The sequence below is a fragment of the Mastomys coucha genome, unplaced genomic scaffold (genome assembly GCF_008632895.1).
Source record: "Mastomys coucha isolate ucsf_1 unplaced genomic scaffold, UCSF_Mcou_1 pScaffold20, whole genome shotgun sequence".
NCBI classification, from domain to species: Eukaryota; Metazoa; Chordata; class Mammalia; order Rodentia; family Muridae; genus Mastomys; species Mastomys coucha.
This window is the reverse complement of record NW_022196903.1, coordinates 49,781,222-49,796,631: the sequence shown is the minus strand read 5'-3', so window position 1 is coordinate 49,796,631 and position 15,410 is coordinate 49,781,222. Positions and strand designations below refer to the sequence as shown.

Below are 15,410 nucleotides of genomic sequence, written 5' to 3'. Positions count from 1 at the left end.
AAAAAAAAAAAAAAAAAAGGAGGAAGAGGGAAGGAGGGAGAAGGAGAGAAAGGAGGGAGGAAAGGAAATGTCACACCAAAACCCATTATTCTACAATGACTCCACTAAGAATTTAATAGGAATGGGGAGAAGAGTAAGGCGCTGTGAACCTAACCACCACAAGGAAATAAGTTCCGATACCTAAGGAATTTGCAGGCAGATGCTCCTCAGTGAAAGCAAGCAACAGTCCCAGTGCCCACACCAACACCCTGGCCCACTAAGCTGTGTGGAGACTTCTGACCTACAGATACTCATGAATGTGTACTGCATCAAATAGCTGTATTTCTAATACTCTACTAACAAGCAACAGTACAACACAGAAAAATTTTTTTCTGAACCTTTTGTTCACACAAAGTACCATGGTTTCTCCAATTTTTAAACATGTTAATGTTTAGAATCTACGTTTAGAAATGGTTCAGAACCTACAGAATTTGAACAAACTTGCATTTAAAAATGCTTAGGACTATTTAAATAAGAAAGTAATCCCAAAAATTTCTTTGCTACCTAAAGCAATTCATGAACTTTTCTCAGCCCATTTACCCACATCCCAGATTACATGTATAACCAGTGAAACTGGTAAGTAGAATGTTAGGGCAATTTTCCACAAAATTATGCACATGATGAGTAAGAGATAGGTAGACAGACAGCAATAAGATCCTACTTACTGGTCACCAGGCAAAGCAACCAAGCAGAAGGGAGTCCGGCAGGCTTTCCATGCGAGCTTACAACAAAGAGGTCTCAAAGGACCGCCCTGTGCAACTCATCCCACTCCTCGAACCTCAAGGTTACTTCCAAACAATTCCCAAAGCAGGACCATCCAGGCCAGAAGCCACACTTCAGCAAGCAACATAAGGTATCACCTGTGATCTTCAAAGATAGATGAAGTTTACAAGTGAGAAATATTAACCGTCCAAGTCCCTTGGCAAGAAGAGCAGAAGTGGTTGTTACCAGCATGGCCTCCCCTTCACACCACCAAGCAACTTCTGCCCCTCCCCAAGAAAATCATCAACTGTATAAAGGTAAAATCCAAGAATGGAGAGCAGATTAACTACAGTCTCCCAAATTCAAATATAGTGGTACTTATTGTAAGTAATGACTGAGAACAATACCATAAAATGTCACATCTGTGCTGAAAGTTAATTTAAATAAATCTTCCTAGGAATACACATCTTATTTAACACACACAATTTTAAATGATGGCTCAGTTTTTTTTTTCAATATAAATAACAGGAAACACCTGAATTACAGGCTGCTTAACTACTCACAGGTGTGCCACACCCAAATAAACTGAAGACAATTAAGCAGCCAAAACCAAGCAAGGAAATGCTGGTTTAATGTCTTAAAGTAATTCACTTTATCTTCCTACCAGACCCAGATACATTACTCCAGTCCACAGAATTTCTCTAGAAATAATCTTCACTCATTGGGGTACTCTAACAGTCTAATTCACCTCCTCTGACAGCTATATCAGAAAAGACTATTTTATCACTCCTATTAACAGCTCTTATGAACATCAGCAATGTAGTGAGAAACTATAGACAAAAAATAAATCACAAATCATCTTTAAGATAGCAAGGCTTTCAAAAGTCAACAATGCTCTTAGAGACCAGTTTTTTTTTTTGTTTTTTGTTTTTTTCTTTTGAGACAGGGTTTCTCTGTATAGCCCTGGAACTCACTCTGTCAACCAGGCTGGCCCTGAACTCAGAAATCCGCCTGCCTCTGCCTCCCAAGTGCTGGGATTAAAGGCATGCGTCACCACCTCCCAGTTGAGACCAGTTTTAAAACCAATCTGGGACCAGAATATTATCGTTGGGGGGGGGGGGGGGGGGGGGGGGGGCGGAACTTGTGGTCACTGTATATTCAGTATTCACCTCACCAGTCTAGGAGTAAATAAAAACAAGCCAGCCCTGCTTCCTCTAAAAACTCTACACAGATTCTAACTATATCGTAATCTCCAAGAGAACTCAATGCCTACAAGCTGAAATATCTGGTCACTCACCTCCCTTCCATTCATGTAATTCTCTAGAGAAAAAAAAAGAATGTCTATAGCCAAAACATACACCCCAGAGAGCAAATGGCAACAATCAGCACAGAAAACTTTACTCAATTTGGCAACTCACAGTGAGAGAGAAGCTTACAAATCTACTGGCTACACTTCTAAATGTAAAACAATGTAAAGAGTGACAGTTTAGGTTTTCTCTTTCAATATATAGCATTGAGAGTTTACAAGGAACATTCTCCTATTTTTTAGTAGCATACTTTCTAGTTAAGAAACAATAGACATTAGTGCTTTATATATTTATAAGTACTTTCTATTAATTTAGAAATACTTTTTCTCAATTTTCAGTTGGAGTCTATTATGTATGCCCTAACAATTCATAACTCAATAAACACTGCATATGCCCAACCTTTAACTGTAACTGAATAAACGCACTGATATGAAACATATAAAATGAAATTAATGTAAAGATCAAGTCTAACTACTTAATACAGCACATCCAGTTCCCTCCATCTCAGAAGGACTAGAAATATGCTTCCATTAGTTTTTCTCATGACCCTGCCCACAGTCACACATACAAGTCTCATTAAGTAAAGCCATTAAGGATAGACTTCACTGTTTGCATCAACAAGTATTTTAAGGTCACCACAATTTTGATCCCTTCTCAAGTAAGGTCATTTCTGATCCCCTTTAGGCGTTTGTCAACTGAAGTTTCTCACATAAATGACTACTTTTCTCAAATTTGTCCCAAGAATGATACATATCTATAATAGTTCTTAATGAACTGAAGGAAAAAACTGAAACCTTTCACACAATTAATGACTTTAATACTCAACCTCACCAGAGATCTGGATGAGCAAAGCTGCCCCAGGGTTCCCTCCCAGTGTCACTGTCTTGCTACGAAACCTATCTTCTTAACTCAACAAGACTACTAAAGAACTACACACTGGGTACACAAATCTAAAAATTAGCTTTAAAAAAAAAAGGGCTTGCATTCCAACACTTGGCAAATAGGTCTTGCCAGATTTTTAGGAATAGCAGGAAGGCCAGCTAGCTGCCTTGCTCCAGTTACTTTAACAAAATAAAAACATACATAAGACGACTCCTGTCAAAGAGAATCATCAGCCCTGAGAAAAACTGAATAAAAGTAGTATTCAGTACATAAAATATTAACTTCGAAATACTTTTCCACGGGCAGTGGTGACGCACACCTTTAATCCCAGCACTTGGGAGGCAGAGGCAGGCGGATTTCTGAGTTCAAGGCTAGCCTGGTATACAGTGAGTTTCAGGACAGCCAGGGCCACACAGAAACCCCTGTCTCAAAAAACAAAAACAAAAACAAACAAACAAACAAATACTTTTCCTAGTCCCTTTTCTTGTTTCTATTTGTGATAACTGCTCAATGAAACTTCATTTTAAAAAGATACATATTTTTAAAATGTACCATTACCCTCCAATTCTCAGGAAACTACAGTGCCTCAAATCACAGTAAGGAGATATTCTTTTCCTAAAACACAAGATTTTTTTTTTTTAAAAAAAAAAAGATGCTTCAACTTTCAGAAACATTGCTATAATTATTGACATTACAGAACTTAACATAAAGCAAATTATTTAAGTGCCAGGTTAGGTATTTAGCTCTGGTAAAAAGCTTGCCTAACAAGCTCAGTAACTTAGGTAACAGTCCCAGAACCTCACAAACAAAACAAAATGAAACAAAACAAACAAATAAAAACACTTAAAATAGTAATAAAGGCATCTAAAAGCTAGGTGGTTTCATACCAAGCATGCAAAATATCATTAAGATGGTAGAAACAAAACATGACATTCTCACGAACTAACACTAGATTCTGATTGCTTTGGAACACAAATCAGTAAACACTCCGCTTAACCACACATGAATAAAGGGGTCATAAAAATTGAAGGGATGGATTTTACATCATTCTGTGTGAATATATAATACTAGTCAAATAACGAAAGGAGGTGGCAATATGCGGCTGAGTTCACATTTTCACAATCAACTGCACCCTTTCTCCTGTTTCAAACAACATTAAAAGCACATCACTGACCTCTAAATTGTTCCTTAACTCTAGTCAACACCGCTCTTCGAAAGACCTTGTCCAATTACTGCCTCTATAGGTAGAGCTGTGATCACTGTAAAGATTATCTTTTTAAACAACTGTTATTGAACTTTTCCACAATCCGCTTCAAACTAAGCAGTCAGTAGTGACATTAGCCACACTGTAAAAGTAGCAGTTTCCTGGGGGTGAAGCAACACCTTGCATTAACACGTACACCCAGAAAACAAGTACCCAGTAAGTAGATAGGGCTATTTACAGAGACGCCAAGGATTGCAGCTTTGTTAGGAGTCCAACCAAAGGAGAGAGAACTTCCTTTTTTCAAACACTCAAACGTCCACGTGAGTCCCTTCTGGCTTGGGGCCTTTAAAATCGCTCGCCCTTCAGCTCCGGGCAGAACCACACTCAGCCACTCATCTCCCCTGACTTCCTGGTACTAAAAGCTACAACCACGAGGCTGTTTCGTCAGTTTGTTTTAAAACAATACTTGTTCCATTCACCGCGTTGCAAGGGGGTGGGGTTGGGGGTGCGCTTCCCTTGCTGGGGAGCCGCAGGCAGGGCAAGGAGACGTACCTCCAAACAAGTGCGGGGAGAGGTGGGCCGGGAGCGAGCCGATCACCAGACGCGGCCCGCCAGGGCCCCCACCCGCCGGCCGGTCCCGGTCCCTAGCGCCGACGCCGTCCTCTGGGCTGCTGTGCACTGAGTCCTGGGAGCCGTACGGGCCGCCGCCGCCGCCGCCGCCAGCGCTGGGGATACTGAAGGCCGACTGCGCCGCGCGGCCGCCCGCCGCGCTGCCCACCGCCCCGCCGAGCGAGCGGCTACGGGGCGCTGCCGGGGCCGAGGCCGCCGCTACCGCCGCTGCCGCCGCCGCAGCAGCCGCAGCAGCCGCCGAGCCAGCCGAGGCGCTGGGCTGCTGCGCGCCGGACACCGGGGCCGCGAACCGGGCCGCCCGAGCGCTGTCCGCCCCGCCGCCGCCGCCGGTCCCGGAGGGCAGGTCCGAGCCCGAGTAGGCGCGGGTGCGGCCGTTGGCGGCGGGGCCGCTCTGCTTGGCGCCCATGTCCGCGCCGCCCGGGGCCGCGAGCAAGCGAGCGAGCTAGAGAGCGAGAGAGAGAGAGAGGCGGAACGCAGCTCGTGGCCGGTGCTCAGGTAGCCGTGCGGACGCGGTCGCTGCCGCTGCCGGGCCGTCGCGACGGGCCGCTGCCGCTCGCTGCCGCGCTCCGCGGCCTCCGCACCGCCTCCTCCCGGGCGGCCGCTGCCACGGCCGCCATCCTCCGGCTCCCCGGCGGCTCGGAAAGTGGGAGGCGCCCGGCCGAATTGGGGGCCGCCTCCCTGCGCGCCAGCCGCTAGCAACGGGAAAAGAGGAACGGGTGGCGCGCGCCCCGGCAACCGTCGCCTCGCGGCCCGCACTGGAGGAGCGGCGGCCGAGTGGAGGCGAAGCGCAGAGATTGGGTCCCGCTGCTCTGGCTCTGCCCTACAACTAGGCTGGCCCGCCCAGTCCCCGCCCAGCATGTGGTGATGGACAGACAGGTGGTTCCGCCCTCCAGGCGAGACTCCTGGCGCCAATCAGAAGGCGGCCCCTCCTCCCGCACGTGGCCTGTGAACGCTGGAGAAGAGCAAGTGCACCTTTTCCTGGCTGGGGCGTCCTGGGCAGTACCCTGCGTCTGGAGCTTTTGGGAGGGTAGATAATGACCTTCGTTCGTACTGTATACACTGATTAAGCAAACAAACAAACAAACAAACAAAAACAATCTCAGCAATGAAGATGATTTAAAACAAACAAAAAAACAATACAGGCACAAAGGACAGAACAAAACAAGGGGAAGGCTGAAGCCAACTTGATCCGATTTATCCTAAGAGAAAGGAAGAGCACAAAATTGGAAGAACGAATGGTAACCCAGCTTGACCTTCATGGGTAGAGCAAAAACTGAAAAACTGAGGTGCAGAGACTATCTTCTCCCTGAGACCCAGCCTTCAGGCCCAACACCAAGCCAAATTATGCAGACTGTAAATTATTTTACCTTTTTTGGACTTTGGCTTCCTTGCCCAGAATGTTTGAGTTAAATCTCCAGAGCAATAGCAGCTTTAAAATCTTGTGGTTTCTCTAAATGGAACTTAACAGGATTCTAAACGCCTTCGTGTGTGTGTGTGTGTGTGTGTGTGTGTGTGTGTGTGTGTGTGGTGCTTGGCCTAGCAGGCTCTGACGCTCCCATTTGGAGGGTACTGGTAGCATTGTCTATGTTCAAGTGTGTTTGAACAAACTGCAGAGGTGCACTGTCGCGGTTTTCCCCTTTTGTATTTGTGGTGAGTCATTTAAGTAGTGATTTTAGAGATTCTTTCAAAAGATAAGGGAATGGAGTTTTGGTTCGCTTTTTTTTTTTTTTTTTAATTTTTGTGTGTGTATAAATGTTTTGCCTGCATGTAAGTTCCCCATGTGTGTGTGTGCCTGGTGCCCATAGTGAAGGTCAGAAGAAGATATTAAATCCCTTGGAACTGTAGTTATGATTAAATGTCACATGGGTGTGCAGGGAATCAAACCCAGGTCCTCTGCAAGAACAACCAGTGTTCTTAGCCGCTGAGCCGTCGCTTCAGCCATAAATTAGGTTTTGTAAATAGGAGAAATGAGGCTTTATGAACAGGCTTGCCTGGAGTTCCCAGCTTCTGGAGAGAATGAATCATGAGAATCACTTGAACCTTACAATTCAAGGTCAGCCTAAGAAACAGCAAAAACCAGTCTCAACCAGGAGAAGAGGGAGGAAGAAGGAAGAGGAGGAAGAAGAAATGTAGTTTTACATATATATGTTTATATATGGGCATAGCGCATGACATAGTTACTCTGAGCTTTTATATGAAATATCCTGCATTACATCATGTTATCAAATGTCTCTTCTCTGCAAATGTTACCAGTCATCCCATTCCCAGAACTGAAGACAGTGCTGTGTAACAATGGCTTCATAGCTCTGATCATGGTGTTCATTAGACACTCAACAGTCTATGGCAATACAGTAGTAGCTTTTCAGTGAATGAGTGCATTCAAGTTTTCCAGTCATACCAAAATTACTCTTTTATTTAAAAAAAGTTTGTACTTTGTATGTATTTGTATATACATATGGATGTGGCTACCTTGTGCTATGGCCACGTGTGGTATCAGAGGACACTCACAGGACTTCTGTCCTTCTTCCATGTGGCTTCAGGGAGGTCGGTGCCTTTACTTGCTGGAGCCACCATGCCAGCCCTAAAGTGATTCTTGAAAGTCACCCGTACCCCTACATTACTACTCTTTGATGGCAGCAGTGTAGAGGAGACTCTTCTCTATTCTTTCCTTGGTCTACTTCTCTTCTGGCCTTCTCCTCTCTCTCCAAACAGTAATCCTATGAAGACTTGTGTTTGATTGCCAAGCAGCGGGGACTTCACTTACAATCGGTAGCCTTGTCACACCCCACCAGTTCTTCATACATAAGAAACTTGTTCTTAAGTGTGTTCTATAGTGTTCCTTAAGAAAGTGTTCTTCCTCTGGTACCTCCATTGGTTCTTTAAAGGGAAGCAATGGACAGGAATCAGGACAGGATTGTAAGCACACGCCAGAGTAGTATAGTCAAGCTGGGATTAGATCTTGATTCTATTCCATGCTGGCTTTGGGACTGGGGGCAAGCCAAGCCTTTTGCCTTAGCTAAGACTGTTTCTTGTAAAATGTGTAAAGTGCACATGACCATAGGACCAGTCTCAGAGCAGCTGAGAGTCTCAGAAGATCCACTATCTATTTGAAAATACTTGGAAATTCCTTATCCTACCTATTATGGAATAATAATATGTATATTGTCTGTAGCATACTATGATACTGTAAAGTTTCAAGTATGCTAAAGTTTAGTGTATTTGATCTCAGTATTTTCTACAAGTGAAATACATTGTTAAGCCTTCAAGTATTATTTGTAACTGTTTAGTAGTCATTACTAGTAAATACATCACTATACTGGCTTGACCAGATAAGTATATATATTAAAAAAAACCCAAGGTTATTTGAAATCTTTGTAGTTAAAGTTTTTTTTAATAAACTTTTCTTTATTTCATGATGTAGCTAACATTTTAAACAGTCTTTGTTGTCCTAAATAGGCTTTAATGTGTCACAAAAATGCTTCATATTAATCAGCTGGTGAGTAAAGCCCTATGTTATGTTTAACATAGATTTTGGAATCATTATCATTTTTAAAAATGGCTAAGACAAAATGTCAGCACCTACTAATAAAAACAACTTGATTCTTGCTTATCAGACTAGTATAAAGTTATTAATGAGAGATTAAATATGTGTATTATATTTCATTCTTAGTTCACTTTGGCTTACAAACAATATTTTAATTAAACAAAAAAAGAACAGCACCTTGGGCTGAGGAGATAGCTTGGTCTATAAAGTGTTTGCCATGCAAAGATGCAGACCAGCATTCAGACTCTAGTACCATGAGAAAAGATAGGCTTGGGAGTATGGCTTATAATCCTGTCTCCAAGGAGATGGACATAGGAGGATTCCTGGGGCTCACTGAGCCATCCTACCCTAATCAGTAAGCTAAGCTCCAGGACTCAGTAAAGAGGCTGGCTTAAAAAAAAAAAAAAAAAAAAAAAAAAGTGAGCTGGGCACTTAGGAGGCAGAGGCAGGCAGATCTCTGAGTTCAAGGCTAGTCTGTTCTACAGAGTGAGTTCCAGGACACAGAGAGACCCTGTCTCAGGAAAAAAACAATAATTATGATAATAACAACAATAATAGTGGCAATAATAATAATGTGGAGGGCTCCTAATGAATGACAACCCAGGATTGATCTCTGGTCTCCACGTGCATGCACAGACACCTGAAAATGTCCATGAACAAATATACGCTCACATCCTAGACACACACAAAAGCCTTAACAGCAAACAAACATAACCTATGACACTTTTCCTGCATTCTTACATTCCATAGTGTTGTAAAAGACTTTACTGGGGCCATACTGTTGCAAAGATATAAAACATAGTGGAAAGAGTATTGTGGGCCCAGTACCAAGGGGATTTCCCAGCCTATAGAGGTGAAAAGGAGCTTAGAGGAAAAAATAGCTCTCTGCTACATAATGCATGTGTTCTCTCCTCCAGTGCATAAGCACCATCTTCTCCGTCTCCTGCTACTTTTGCAAATCCCTATGGTAATGTATGAATGATTAAAAAGTAGTATAAGACATTTCCCAGTACCACCACCTCCCTCAAGGGTAGCCCGAAGCCCCAGGAGAGGCAAGCTCTGTATTTTAGGCCTAGATTGTATAAACCTCCCAAGCACAGGGGCTCTAGTCTCCAATATCTTTAACTCCCAGGGCTCACTCTGAGTGCTTCTCCAGTGCTCTGAGACAGTCTTTAGGCAGGAGGTTTTCAGGGCCTGTTGTAGATCATAATGGCAAGGAGTAGTAAGTAATGCATGCCCTAGATTAGCACTGACTTAGCTAACTGTTATTACCATGCCAAGTTTGTTGCCCTCTATATTTTTCTGTCAAAGTAGTCTATACTTCAAGTGGCCAACCCCCTTGCAGTGGTACCTGAATGATCTTTGCCTCAAATTAGGACAAGTGGGAAAGAGTAAGGTCAGCAATGAAGGATAACCTCTTGCCAAGAATGAGAAAGCAAACTGGGTGGTAAGAGCTACTGGTCAACTTACCACACCCTCTGTTTCCCAGAAGCTCGATGGTCTTTGGCTGAACTCTAGAGATCCAAGTCTGAACCAAGGGTTTTGGAATATAGCCCAGAGCAGGGTCATCCCTGGTACACAGAAACATTAAGAGACATCCGGACCCCTATAGAAGACATCTTCATTTGTAAGCAAACCTTGGCTCCCCGTGTGTAATGTCTTACTTTGCACTCGATACACAAAGTTAATCAAAGACCCACAAAACCGTATGGCCTGTAGCCACCGTGCCTAGATGGCTCAAGTACGGAGTAATTGCACCCTGGAGCCATAGGATGGACGTTGGGTGAAGAGCAAAGATGCAATCCCACAAGTGACGCCCAAATCTTGAGACAGTTGCCTTATGCGTCAGTAGGTATCCTAGGCTATAGGAGCCTGAATGCAAAAGAGAGCTTTGAGCATCTGAGGAACTACAAGCACTTCACTAGCTGGAATGAAGAGGAGGAGACAAGTCTGAGAACCAGCTGGAAGAGTGGGCTGGGACTGAGTCCAGCTGGCTTGGCCGGCTGGGCGGAGATCCAAATCACAAAGGAGAAACTGCTCCTCTAGGCAGCCCTAGCATGGTTGTGTTTAGATTTTTGAAAGGATAGCTTATCTCCAGCAGCATTTTGGAGAATGAGTTGGTGGGAGAGAGGAAAGTGCACCCCTCAGGAGTGGATCTAGGCATGAAGACAAGACGAGTGGAAGGCTCTGAAGCCTAGCGACAGGCTGTCCGTAAGAAGGAAATGGCAAAGACGCTGCATGAACTTTCTGGACGGTGCTTTCGGTACCGGGTATAAATACGGAGGGACAGACTGATTGGGAAGAGGAACTAAACTCAGCTCTATGCAGGCAAAAACAAACTAACCTTTGGTTTGCAGCAGCAAGGCGAGGGATCAAACTGGGTGTTTGTGTTTGTTGTGTTGGGGGCTGAAACCCGAGCATCCTAAGCCAGCACTCTCCTACTGGGTCGCATCCAGCCCTTTCATTGGCTTTGGGTGGGATGCTCATCTAACCTGTCTCCCCCAGCGCCAGGGTTAATGCTTCTCAATGCTATCCAGTTATCCTGAAAGTAGGGGTCACCAGGGGCAGCAGGGTTTGTGCGGTGAAGCCGGGAGTGACTGAATATTAACAGGGGGTATAACAATTAATTTGTTTCATTGTTGAGATTCCATGAGCTAAGCCAATTCAAAGCCTTAAAATTTTCTGACAGTTTGTGATATAAAAAGCACCTGTCAGAGGCACTTGGAATTGTGTCGTATGTTTCTGTTTGTTTGTTTAGTTTGTTTGTTGTTGTTTTGGTTTTGGTGTAGCTCTGGTTCTCCTGGAACTTGCTCTATAGATCAGGCTGGCCTTGAACTCACAGAGATTCACCTGTCTCCGCCTCCTGGGTGCTATGCTTGAAGGCATGTGCCACCATCACCCTGCCGTATGTGGTTTTTAAAGTAATTACTGTGGTAGAGGTAGAATCTCCCCACTCCTGAGCCCATGATATCTACATATTCATTTCTGAAACCTGCCAGTATGTTACCTTATATGGCAAGCTGGCCTTTGCAGGTGGAAGAGTCTTGAGCTGGGAAGATTGTCCTGAATGAACTGGGTTGGCTCAGTTCTTCATAAGCACAAGAGGCAAACAGGAGCGGCAGGCTAGAGTGATGTCAAGACAAGGCTAGAGCCAAGCTTGGTAGCCCAGATCTGTAATCTGAGCTGCTACAGAGGCTCAAGCAAGAGTATCACTTGTTCAGGATCTGTCTGGGCCAGTCAGTAAGCTAGTGCTCAAAAAAATATATTAAAAAATTGGGGTGGAGGATGGGGGTAATTGGGAATGTTCTATTCCCTCCCAGTGGCGGGGAGGGGGACTGGACTGATCAGTGTTGGTTTTGGAGTAGGGGTGAGGGACAAGCCAAAAAAGTCTGAAGAGGATCTTCAGGAGCTTCTAGCAGGAAACAGCTCCCTGCCTGAACCTTGATTTGAACTCAGTGACCTTCAGAAGCTGTGAGTTTGTGCTGGTCTAAGAGACTCAGTTCCAGACAGCTCCTGTGTCAGTGACTTTTCCTCAAGGCTGCAGAGATCTTCTGATTACTATCTCAAAGGAAAAAAAAAAAAGACAGCTAAAACCTCAAAACTAGTAAACAAGGCCACTGTACCTCATGTGATCATAAACACTTTACCACAGCTTCCTGCCCCCCTTTGAGAACAATGGTGGCAGGGGAGGACACTGTGGCTTCCTGAGGCTGGGCCTGCAGTTTCTGACTGACAGTGCTACTCTTAAGACCCCTGAGCGGAACTTTCCCTTGCCTGCCTTAGGAGTCTTTGTAGGCTGCCTTCCTGGTGCAAGCACTGAGCTTAGAAAGTTGTGGTATTTGAAAGAGCGACCTTTAACTTACAGCATCTGTTTGGGTTTTTGAAGATGCTGGACAATGGAAATATTAAAATAGACAAAATACTTGGTGAAATGCCAGTTCTGAAGACAGCCCCATGTTAAAGGCCTCTGCATGCAAAGGTGAAAAAGTGGCAGCTGGGAAAGTCCACACTGACATCTAGTGCTACAGAGTAGCACTGCCAAGGGCTTCTGGGAGAAACTGTTGGACTCCTCCTTCCTGGCCCCTCCCATGGGACCAGGGATGCTGTGGATGTGGACTCTCCTATGGGCAGGCCTACCAAACTCCTGCTTCAGCTGAGGCAAAGCTCGCTTTCCCGTCTTAGTGTGCTTCCATGCAAGGGTTGTCCATATGAAAGGTTTAGCTCTTCATTACTTTAAATTTTAAAATCTTATACACAAATGTGTTTTGATCAAATCCATCCCCAACTCTCTCCTCTCCAAGTCTTCCTTCCCATGCCTACACTTCCCTCCTCACTTGTGTATTTGTGTGTGTGTGTGTGTGTGTGTGTGTGTGTGTGTGTGTGTGTGTGTGTTTAACCCACCGAACATACTTAGTGTTGTCTGTATTGCACGGGGGTAGGCCTATCCACTAGAACCTATGTAGAAATCATTTCTTCTGCATGTTGTAAAGCTAAATATTTTACTTCTTTTTGTGAGTGTGTGCTTTGGGTGACTAGGCCTCTAATGGCAATGAGACTTTTAAGAGCATTTATGATTTCTATACATTCTAAATCAATTTGGGCTATGCTGTTCTGAGCTGAAATAACATAAATGCAGAGATAGATCCTATCTAGCCGGCACTTGTGCTTCTTTGCCCTAAGACCTTTGCTGCCATTGATTTTAAGAAGTCTGAAGGCCAGAGTCCTGAAGAGCTCACAAACAGGTTCCTTTGGTTTCCCTTCTGGGTGACAGAAGCCAGGAAAGACTTCTGTTTCTCTCCACACTGGGACTCCATCAGAAGTCAAAGGGGATTTTTGTTTTGTTCTATTTTAGTTTGGAGGTTGGGGGTCAAACCAGGTACTTTAACCATGCCAAGCAGGTGTTATACCAACTGAAATGCACCCCAAGCTCCCAAGCTGCATTTTAAAGACTGTTATAGTGAACGGAAAATTAAAAAAAAAAAAAAAAGATGCAGGATTGCATGCCAAGGTAAATATATGAATGCCTCTGAACTGTACACTTAAAATGCTTAGAGTGATAAATATTATGTATTCTCATCAAAGATGAGATGTGTGTGTGTATATATAGTGAAGCACCTGTGTGTGTGTGTGTGTGTGTGTATACACTTATGTGGATTGTGTGTGTGTGTATACACTTATGTGGGTACATGTGAGTGTGTATATATGTGGAGGCCATATATAATGTCATGAATCACCCTTGATAATTTTTCCACCTTATTCAATGAGGTAGGGGTCTCTCAGTCAAACCCAGAGGTCACTAATGTAGCTAGTCTCACTTGGCACCTTCCTCTGGTGGCCTGTCTCAGCCCTGAAGGCTGGAACTAAAGCTAGGCTCCTGGGCCCTCCCAGCATTTCCATGGAATTCAGATCCTCACTCTTGCTGTGGAAAAGGCTTAGCCAGCAAGGTTAAGCCAGCCTGAGTCAGTTCTGACTGTGAGGAATGCAGTAGGAGAGAGGTACAAACATTTACAGAATTTGGTTGCTTCTGTAAATCTAGCAAAAAGGACAAACCTGAATGACTTTTAGGAAGCAAGACTTGACCTGTGCAAACAGCAGCCGGGAAAGTTTCAGAATGATGATTTTGACTTCTTATGCTGGCAATAAACTGTAATGATGATGCACTGAGGTTCCAAGGAGGCTCTAGACAACATCTGCAATCTTTTTGTTAAAAGGTAGTTGTGATGGTTTGTATACACTTAGATCGGGGAGTGGCACTATTAGGAGGTGTGGCTTTGTTGAAGTAGGTGTGTCACTGTGGGTGTGGGCTTTAATACCCTAGTCCTAGCTGCCTGGAAGTCAGTATTCTGCTAGCAACTTTCAGATGAAGATGTAGAACTCTCAGCTCGGCTGCACCATGCCTGCCTGAATGCTGCCATGCTCCCACCTTGATGCTACTGGATAGAACCTCTGATCCTGTAAGCCAGCCCCAATTAAATGATGTCCTTTATAAGACTTTGCATTGGTCATGGTATCTGTTCACAGCAGTAAAACCCTAACTTGGACAGTAGTCTTTCAACAAATCTGGCTTATCAAATATATTGTAACAGACGAAGCCTCCTGTTTCTTCGAGTCCCACCCCAATCCCAAATAACAATGATTGCAGTGGCTTTGAGAATGACAGCTACAATTAGGATTCCACTTTAGACCAGATTAAATGCCAGTGTATTTCCTTCTGATGATAACTCATGCATTTCAGTGGCAAGAGTGTCTTTTGGAGCTCACAGAGAAACTTAAGATACAGATCTTGCAAAATAAAATATAAGCTGGATGTGCTAGAATCCTCCTATGATCCCAGCTACCAACAGGACTAAGACAAAAGGAGAGCTTGATTGCAGGAATTCAAGATCAGCACCAGCAACACACACATACACACACACACACACACACACACACACACACACAACACACCCTACCTCAAAACTAACTAAATGTAAATGCAAGGTCCTACCATGTGTTGACACATAGGTGCTTGTGAGGAATAAAGGGTTTGGGAAAGACAGGCCAATGCCTCTAATGCCCTCCTGCAGAAGAGAAAAAAGAAGCAACTGTCCCCTGCCGTCAGTGACCAATTCTAGAACAGTAGTTATTAGTAGACAAGGGGCACTGTCATGATAAACCAGATAATAGGAACTGTCTTGCTTTTCATATTTAGTATAATCTGGCTAATGGCTTGTGTATAATTTTCCAAACCACTTAATGGGTTTTTTTTTAATGACTTAAAGCAATTATCCTTCATGTTGAGCGAAGCAGAAAACATTCATATTTCCTCATTTGAGGGTGAAGAGCCTGGGGAAGAAGTTTATATCTATCTGAGCAGTAATCCCAGGGACTGGTTTATACACCAGCACATCTGTAATGAAGTGTTTTCCCGAGGAAATGAGGACAGTATGGTAGCTGTGATATAAAAAGTGCTAGACGTAGTCAATGTTTAAAATTATCTATCAATCAAGATGACATCTTTTCTGTTTTCATGACTGGCAATAGACCGGATAGAGGTGTTGATGATCTCTGCCACCGCTGCTGCTGCCGCCACCACCACCATCACCACCACCACCACCACCAC

The 15,410-nt window shown here is 44.1% G+C and overlaps 1 protein-coding gene across 4 annotated transcripts in view; it reads right to left on the bottom strand.

The window, feature by feature from the left end:
* Znrf2 (zinc and ring finger 2) overlaps positions 1–5,546 on the bottom strand; it is a 72,318-nt gene extending 66,772 nt beyond the window's left edge. For 2 of the 4 annotated variants that reach the window (XR_004122015.1, XM_031381973.1), the window contains exon 1: positions 4,687–5,533. Coding sequence is in view for 2 of the 4 variants with exons in the window: in XM_031381973.1 (XP_031237833.1) it covers positions 4,687–5,170 (484 nt within the window). In the remaining 2 variants the exon portion in view is untranslated. Of the gene's footprint in view, positions 1–4,686 lie in introns of all 4 variants that reach the window. The other 2 variants (XR_004122016.1, XM_031381972.1) reach the window with 2 other exon arrangements.
* Between the last annotated feature and the right edge of the window lie 9,864 nt (positions 5,547–15,410).